The 9,165-nt window shown below is 57.9% G+C and overlaps 1 protein-coding gene across 1 annotated transcript in view; it reads left to right on the plus strand.

The window, feature by feature from the left end:
* The window catches only part of CACNG3 (calcium voltage-gated channel auxiliary subunit gamma 3), a 32,764-nt gene extending 25,514 nt beyond the window's left edge, over positions 1-7,250 (plus strand). The window contains 4 exon segments of the mRNA XM_056336577.1: positions 2,223-2,306; positions 4,348-4,488; positions 5,766-5,989; positions 5,991-7,250. Of these exon segments, the coding sequence (XP_056192552.1) occupies positions 2,223-2,306; positions 4,348-4,488; positions 5,766-5,989; positions 5,991-6,278 (737 nt within the window). The 3' untranslated portion in view covers positions 6,279-7,250.
* Positions 7,251-9,165: the final 1,915 nt, after the last annotated feature.

Consider the following 9,165-nt stretch of genomic DNA (forward strand, 5'->3'; position numbering starts at 1 on the left):
GACAGCATTAGTTGACACCGCAGAGGAAGCATCGTGCATACTCTTGCATTAGTGTTTGCTGCTTGCTTTGGACAAGACAGCTCTGAATCCTGCAGGCAGAAGCAGCTGCTGCTGCCCCAGGCCCTGAGGAGCCATGTTCCCGTCCAGCACCGTGGCACGAGCCGAGCTCTGAGCCATCCAGCAGATATCGAGTGCAGTGCTCGGTGACTTGGCGGGCTGCCATGAGGAGCAGGCTCACAGCGTCCGTGGGAGGTGATGGGCTGCATCCATCACAACAAATCTATAAGCGCAACTGGGCATAGCCAGGATTTTTTTTATTATTTTTTAATGCCTTTAATTTTTTCTGCCTCTCCATCAGTAGCATGCAGACCAGGCTGCTGGGGCGGGTGGATAGATGAGCAGAAGAGGCGAGAGCCTGTTCACAGCCCGTCCTTCCCCCAGGCTGTCCCATAAACGTGTCTGAGCCATAAGGCTCTCCCCCACTGTGGACATGGCTGCGCTGCCCCGTTCTGCCCCACGTCCACGCCCTGCAGCACGTAACAGTCCTCAGTACATCACCTGCCTGAGCCTGACTCGTCCTTGGCTTTTTCCTCTCGTGGCACAACTGCACAGCTTTGGCACAGGAGAGAGCTGAGGCCGAAAGTGCAGTGAGGAGAAAGCCAAAGCAAACAGGCAGGCGATTAAAGGTGAAATGCGTTTGTTTTGCTTCAGAGGCAGGAGTGGTGTTGGGGGGAAGCCACAGAAAAAGAGCCTTTTTTTCCCCAAATGCTAAGTGGGAGGCCAGCAGATGCCAGAGCATCTGCCTCTTTCCCCAGGCCTTCCAGGTGGCATTGCCAGTGCCCGCCGCGGTGGGGCTGCTCCCCACTCCCTATCATGCCGTGGGGACCCCTGTGCCGGTGGGGGAAGGCGGCAGGCACGGAGCGGCCGGGGGCTCCCGGCAGGACTGTGCAGTGGGGCAGGTGGCCCACCTGCCCATGCCGAGCTCGGCTGTGATGCCCACCCGCGGCACTGGGTGCTTCTCCACAGTCGTGCCTGGGTGCCCACCTGTGTGTGCACGCTGCGGGGGACGCCTGAGAGCAGAGCGGGGTGCGGGCGGCTCATGGGGAGGACTCTGGCCTCTGCCCCAGGCGCGGAGCAGGGCTGTGAGGTGGCAGGAAAGGGTAAGCAAGCTCAGAACTTTTTATAGTCATTTAAATGAACTCATCTGTGCCTCCAAAAAAATCGCATCTCGGAAGTTAAGCTGTGGGCCAGATGTTACTTCAGGAGATGTGCTGAGGATCCTTCTCTGTGCGGCAGCCTGTGCCCTGCGTTTGTAGGTCAGCAGTGAATCAGTGCTCTTCTGCACAGCTGAGGGGCTGGGGCAGGGAAGCTGAACTGGGGGGACTGGGCTGGTGTCTCAGTGCTGTGCAGACCCGGGGTGGGGGCTCTGCTGAAGCCACCACTGAGCCCAGTACCACTGTCATCCCCCGCAGCAGGAACATGATGTGGATGTGGATGACCTGATGTCCCAGCACAAGCCCTGGGCTGCAGTCGCGGAGCGTTTTCCCTGGTGCATCCGAATAAGGTGTTGCTGGGACCTGAAGGCCGGGAGGTTTATTTACAGCTGCATCGATTCTCTGTCAAAACTGATGACCCGGGTTTGCCTGGGTGGGTGGGTGCTGGGCGCTCCTGAGCCCCTGCCCTGCTTCTCCTCCCCTTCGCTGGAGAGAGCAGGGGCCAGGCGAGCCTTGCTGTGCCCACGGGTGCACCCAAGGGGGAGGCTCAGCCACAGCCGTGCAGAGGCGATGTGGTGCTGAGCAGCGCTGAGCTGCCGGCAGGTCCTGGCAGCACCGTGTGGATGCAGAGTGGGGTGGGAGCTGCGCCGTGGAGAGGCTCTGCCCATGGCTGCCGTGGGGTTCTGGGGGGAGCAGGGCAGCTTGGGCATCTCCCCCCAGCTCAGCAGTGGTGTTAATGACAGGGCTTAGGTAGAGAGAGAAATGTGCAGCCTCACCAGAGGCCGCCAGCAGTGCTTGGAGGGTGCAGAAGCAGCCAGGGGCTAAACTGTCCCCGGGGAGCAAGGGCAGCATTTGGGTCGCTGGCAGCCCCAAGCTGAGCGCTGCCCACGTGGCTCCTGGGTGGCTGCCGCGCCGGCCCCGTGCAGCACATCCAGCAGCGCTCCTGCCAGCGTGGAGGTTTCTTCCTTCTGCAGAGGTCTCAAGGTTTCCTGGCTTGTGTCTCCCCAGGAACGTTCCGAGGAGTGTGCAAGAAAATCGACCACTTCCCTGAGGATGCAGATTACGAGCAAGACACGGCTGAGTATCTCCTCCGTGAGTCTCCTTTCCCATGGTGCGGTGGAGCTGTGCCCGCATCCTGGGGACTCCCTTGCCCTGCGCTGGCACCCACCTCCCCATCTCCCAGAGCTGCACCCAGCAAGTCCCCCACACCTGCTGGCAGGAGGCTGTTGGGTCACAGCCCCCAGCTCCCCACTCAGCAGCACTGACCCTCCGGGTTACCCGAGCGTGGCCACGTCACGCCGCAGTAGCAGTGTTAATGGCACATTTGTCTGGCACTTGCTGTCCCCGCAGCTGGTCCCAGCAGCTGCTGCACAGCCTGAGTTTGTCAGGGTGCAAGAGCCGCCGGGGACTGGGACCCCACAGGTCCGTGGTGCAGCAGCACAGGGATGCTGTGCTTCTGCTGGTCTCCCTGTTCCCCAAGTCTCCGCAGCCAGGCTGGATTTGCTGTCACTCACCGGGAGAGCACAATGAGCATCTGTTGCGCGCTCTGCCAGCAGCAGCCAAGTGCAGGGAGACAGAGTGAAAATAGGGCTGGCGGCTCTCCTGGGAAGAGCATGGTCTCCTGTGGTGGGGGCCAGCAGGGCCTCGGGGCAGAACCCGTGAGGTTTTTACCCCCATCCACGAGCGAGCGCTGCGGCACCGAGGTGCAGGTCAGAGGCTGGACACAAATGATGTGCACCCTGCCATGCAAAGCAGCATGGATGTGCGCTGCCCCACACGTCAGCAAACACACGCATGTGTGACAGACTGCAAAGCGTGCACGGCAAAGGGTTCATTTGAACAGCTAAATTTCTGAGCAAGTAAGAACATGAGGTGGCAGGGGCACATGGCAGCCTCGGAGGTGTTGGCATCTCTGGGCAATCCCTGAGCTGCTGGGGCTGGGGGGAGTCCCCGGGGGCAAAGTGACCCCCAGCACCCATCGCCTCATGCTCAGCCCCGACCCCAGCACCGGGCAGCAGCCCCTGCCTGACGCAGCTGCTGCTCCTTCTTGCTCTGAACTCCCGTTTCCTAACTCTGCAGGGAGCCGTCAGCTCTGCTCACCCGTCTAAGAGGGGAACGTGTTTAATGGAATTGGTTTGCAATTTTAGTAGATTAGCGTTTTAAGTTCTTCTCCCACCCCCTCCCACATTTAAAATGAAAAGACTTTTTTAAAGTCCCCAGAATGGCATTTTAATGGGGCTTCTCTGTATTTCTGTGCTTTTTATAAAGGCCCTAAGAGAGAGGGTGAGAGCCCAAACCAAGGCACAGTGTATTTTGGGTGCAGCAGGTAGTGATTTGCTGCATTAATTACACTTCACTGTCATTTTGGAAGCTGAACTTCTGAAAGGCCATGTAGAAAGACCCTTCTGGGTGTAGTGCTCGGCTGGTGACACCTGAGCATGCAGAGACGGGCACTGCCCAAGCTAATCCCGCTGGGGATGGAGCCCAGCACTGGGGCCACGGCGTCACACATGGTGGGCTCTGGCTCGTGGGCATTGTGTGCATTTTGATAATGTGCCTCCCCTACAGCAGGAAACAACTTTTCATTGAGCTTGGGGTGTGTTTGCTTGTGAATTCTTGTCTTGCAAAGCAGCCACAGTAGTCTGGGAGCCCAAGGGACAGGATCCTGATCCTCATGGTTGGCAGTGCTGTTCCTCGCCAGCCCAGTGAGATCTGGGGGGTTCTGCAATCCCAGGCTCCAGAGTCACATCTGTAGCCAAAACCCGTGGGTGGTGTGTTTGGTGATGGGAAGGTAAATTGCTAGTGCTGACTGTGTGACAAGACTGGAAGAAATAATTCCTTGAAATAACCTAGAAGAAAAAAAATAAATTTGGGGTTTAAGCTGTTTTTTTGACGGGAAGACCTGAACCACAGGGTTTGCAGGGCTGATGCTGGGCTCCAGAGCAAGCTTAGGGACAAGCAGGGGATCCATAGTGGGGACCGGTGCTGGGTCTCCCCCATCCCTCGTGGCAGCAACCAAGCATAGCATTGCAACAATCCTTTCCGAGCATTGGCATTGGGGCGAGGAGGTGCTGGCAGCCCCGCTGCCAGAGCGGTGCTGGGGACTGACCGTGCCTTTCTCCCTGTCCTGCAGGTGCGGTGAGAGCATCCAGCATCTTCCCCATCCTCAGCGTGGGTCTGCTGTTCTTCGGGGGCCTGTGCGTGGCAGCCAGCGAGTTCTACAAGAGCAAACACAACGTCATCCTCAGCGCCGGCATCTTCTTCGTCTCTGCAGGTAGGGGCTGCCCAGCGGGGCTGGGAGCGGGGCAGCTCTCCCGGAGTGCTGGAGGCTGGGGGGACACAGGGTTGCTGGAGACGGGTTGTGGGTCCTCCCCAGCTGTCAGCACAGGGATTCTGGGGTTTCTGAGCTGTCCTAACCCAGTGGAAAAATCCTCATCACAGGGAAAAACCAGCAGACGTTTCTGGCAAGCGGTCACTGTGCTACACAGCACTTCAGGCATCCATCCTGCTCTGCCCCAAGCACCCTCTCTGCGGGTGCTGCAGCCCAGGAGGGGCCCACGGAGTGCAGCCGTCCCTGGGGCAGGTTCTGGGGGGCTCTGCCCTCCCCCACTGCCAAGCAGCGGGTCACAGGGCCAGGTGAGGGCAGCTGTGGTGCTGGCAGAGGGGCTGCCACAGTTCTGCAAGGGAAATTGTTCTCTCCTGAAAGGCTGTTCCTTCTGGATTACTCATTTCTCTGTGCACTGTTCCCCAGCGCTTCCACTGATTATCGTATGACAATGTCTTTGTCTCAAGAAACTGCTCTATTTTGTGTTTTTCTTCTCCCCACAAAGAGACAAATTACTCTCCCTCCTTCGGCTGGCAGGAGCTGCTGATGCAGATGAGAAAACAACAGAAAGAACATAATCGATTCATTAAGTAAATCCAGGAATACATCAGCCGCTCCCCAGCCTTGCAGCACAGCCCCACGACACTGCTGGCAGTGCAAAAACTGCCCAGATCCCAAATAAAGCCTCCAGGCTCCATCAGAAACCAAGAGAGATGGAGCCATTCTGGCTTCCCTGTGCTCCCAGGGCCATGGCAAGCCGGGGTCTGCACTGGAGCGATCCCCTCGATGCCCCACGGGTTGGCTCTGCTCTGGCCACAGCACCAGTGCCCGGCACCGGTCCGTTGCTCGGCGAACAGCTCTGCCAAGCAAAACCAGCTTTTAAAATGTCCCTTTTCTAAACAAAATAGTGGTTGTTCCTCCTGCCCCTCCAGTCTACTTGAATATACAGGGATGCCAGGTGTATGTGGATATATATGTATCCTGGGGATGGCAGCAAAGGTCAGTGAGGGGGTTTGGCCCCGGTGTGCTGGCAGAGGGGTTGGTGCCCAATGGAGATGAGGATGTAGCCATGGTCCCCTGCATGGGGACCATGCATGACGCAGGTCATGGTGGGTAGAAGGGCTGAGCTCCTTCCCTCCTGCTGGGAGGGGACTGGGGTGCTGCTGTCCCCCTGTCTCTCTCCTACCACTCAAGCAAGCGTCTCTCCCTCTCATCCTCCCCTGAAGGTCTCAGCAACATCATCGGGATTATAGTCTACATCTCGGCCAACGCAGGGGACCCAGGGCAGAGCGATTCCAAGAAGAGCTACTCCTACGGCTGGTCCTTCTACTTCGGAGCCCTGTCCTTCATCATCGCCGAGATGGTGGGGGTGATCGCCGTGCACATGTACATCGAGAAGCACCGCCAGATCCGTGCCAAGTCCCACTCGGAGCTGCTGAAGAAGTCGGCCCTTCACCCGCTTACCCCCCTACAGGTACCGCTTCCGCCGGCGGTCGAGCTCCCGCTCCACCGAGCCCCGGTCCCGGGACATGTCGCCCGTCAGCAAGGGGTTCAGCGCCATCCCCTCCACCGACATCTCCATGTTCACCCTCTCCAGGGATCCCTCCAAGGTCACCATGGGGACACTGCTCAACTCGGAGCGGGACCACGGTTTTTTACAGGTCCATAACTCCATCCCCAAAGAGTTCAAGGAGTCTTTGCACAACAACCCGGCCAACAGACGAACCACGCCAGTCTGAGGCAGGCAGGGGCGTTCTGTCAGGCTGCATGGCATCATCCTCGTGACGGTGTAACCCGTGAAATCCCGTTTTTAAGGACAAACACAGATGGCTCCCCGTGCCCCTACCCACAGGGCTGGTTTTTCACTCCTGAAATGCCACTGGCCAGGCCAGGCCACTGTGCCCACGGTGGGACCGGGACCTTCACGTCCCTCCCTCCCTCCCCGGTGGGGAGGGGCCGGGGGCTGCACCGAGACCCTGGCCGTGGCGCCCCTGCGGACTGAGCGGGGCTTCCAACACCACCCGGGACAGTGGCTTCCCGAGGTCTCCATCATTAATGTTGATCATAATCGCAGTGTTACCTTAGCTGTATGTCCCATGGAAATGCTGGCGATAGCCCTGTCTGTGAGAATCCTTAATCTGGTAGTTACATTTAAGCGAAATTGCCTGGAAGTCTGGAGTTTGAAGCACTGGGTCGGTGCCGTAGCGAGTACTCGTGTTACGAAACCCCTTTCTCTGTCGTGGTGGATGGAGTGCTCGGGCTGGGTTTCTCTATGGCGTTTCGTGCATGCATTAAATAGCTTGGAATTCAATTTTGTCATGTCGGGTTGGAAGAAACATCCTTTTGCAACTTTCTGTGGTCTTGAAAGGGCTTCTTTCTTTCCTTCTTTCTTTCCTTTTTTCTTCCTTTGGTGCATTCAGGCCATGAAAGGACTCAGGAGCAGAATTCCTCCAATGACTGGTAGCAATTAGCCAGCATTTAATTAACCTCTAATGTTGCAAGATAATGAATTAATTCCCTAAAATTAATACACACGCAGTCACAAATAACTGTCTGGGCACAACCAAGGAGGCAACGCTTGACCTGGTGGTACTGAAGGAGGAGCTGGGTTGATGTCTGGGCCGCCGGCCGCAGGCTGCGTGCGGATGGTGTATGATTCTATAACGGCTGGGAGATCGGTAAGAAAAATAACAATAAAATTGTCCAGTTTGGCAAGCAAGTTACTTGGCTGAACCGGTTGCGCTGACCCTGCTGCGGGCAGCTGGAAAACTGCGCGCTGCATCCCATGGGCATCCCAGGGCTGCTTGGGGTGCCCCGGGTCGGTGCCCCCTGACTGCAGGGGGTCTGAGGGAGCCCCACAGCCCCCATCCTGCTCCCCTGCTCCATGTGGTGCTGCCCTGGTTTGCATAGCGGGGTGGCCGCTGAGATGCGGGTGCAGAGGCTGCTGTGAGCTGGGGGAGCGTGTGCCACCCCCCTGGAGCTGGGCGCCGAAGTGGTGGGCGCTGCAAGGAGAGCAGCTCCAAAAACCATTTCCCCCAAAAGATGCTGCAGTGGGGTGACAACCCCTCGCAGGGGGCAGCGGCAGCGAGACCCCTCTCCCAGGGGAATGCCAGGTTGGGAGCAAAGACCCCCAGGGGAGCGCCTGCCCCGGGTGTTTGCCTGCGGGGTGTCAGCACGTGCCCGTTCCCCCCCCCCAAGTGCCGAGCTGCCTTCTCTCGCTGGAGCAGAGCTGGGCTGGACGGAGGTGGGTTTGAAGCCGTCAGTCTTACAATTTGAGGTGTCGCTTCACTGAAATCTTACTTAACTTCTGACAAAAGGGACGGATTCCATGGAGTGCCTGGGGGTCATTAGGAGCTGCAGGTAATTTGGGGCCGGAGCCCTTGTTTACTCCCACTCTCTGCAGAGCAACATCTGGCACCTGATGTGGGTTTCTTTGAGTGACCTGCCTGGGTCTCCCGTCCAAAACCAGAGCGTGGCTGGTCGCAGGGCATGTCCTGATCCTTCCCGGGAATACCGGGCAGGTCGCTGTGGGAGGGAAATCTCCCCCAGAGCCCCTTGGACAGCCAGCGAGGGCCATCGGCCCCTCTGGCAGGTCTTGCCTGCAGACCTTGTGCAGGTTCCTCATCTCCATTACCGTTTATTTGCTGCTATTGTAAAAGGGGGTTGTGTGAGAGCGATCCAGATGCTAATTAGACCTCCTAATTGCCATCGTTGCTGTATTAGAAACAGTCAAGGAAGTGTAACACTCTGATCTTAGGGAAATATTTTAAAACAAAGTAGTGAAAGGACTGGCAGTGTAAAATATGGAATAAGCTGCATTTTAACTTACCTGGCGCGTGGCAGTCGGTCTCGCCAGGGCTCCCGCCCAGCTCCCTCCCGGGGCTCACCCTGCAAAAATCAGCCTTGAGCAGACACAGGGTTTGCTTACTTAATGTATTAATGCACACCAGAGCTCTGCCTGTCCTTGGCAAAGATCTGGAATTAAATCCCTATGGATGACTGCTCTGGCAGTCTTGCCGGGAGATTTGTGTGCCCCCAGCCCCGCAGGAGGGGAGCAGTGGGAGCCTGGCCTGGGGCTGATGGTGCCAGCCGGACAGGGGGACGGAGGGATGGATGCTCGGACAGGGGGATGGAGGGGCGGATGCTCGGTGGGGAAACTGTTGGGCTGGCTGCCGGGATCGATGCGAGCGGGGCAGCACTTTTAAGCAGTTCATTAGAGACTCTGATCATGAAAGCCACACCGAGACCTTCGTTTACCGTCCCCCCGTGGTGGCAGCGCTGGCCGCAGCAGTGGTGACCCTGGGAGCAGTTATGGTGCCGCAGGCAGTAGCCTTGCTGTGGCTGCTCTGACTGTGCTGGGCAGCCCCCGCCCGGAGCATGGCCGCTGTGGTGGTGTGACAGCCCTGCCCGGCTGCAGGGGCATCACCAGCCTCTAGTATTTACACACACACACATGCTTTGTGGCTTAAAGGAAAGATGGCTTGGGTTTTTTTTAGAATTCAGTCTCCAGAAAGCAGGCTCTGGCTGGGTCCCTGGCTGTTGCAGGTAAGGAACCCTTTTTGCCTCTATCAGGCAAAACAAAGTGCATGAACCGGGTACATCTCTTAATTAAAACCAAACCCCACG

Source organism: Falco biarmicus, chromosome 4, assembly GCF_023638135.1.
Source record: "Falco biarmicus isolate bFalBia1 chromosome 4, bFalBia1.pri, whole genome shotgun sequence".
NCBI classification, from domain to species: Eukaryota; Metazoa; Chordata; class Aves; order Falconiformes; family Falconidae; genus Falco; species Falco biarmicus.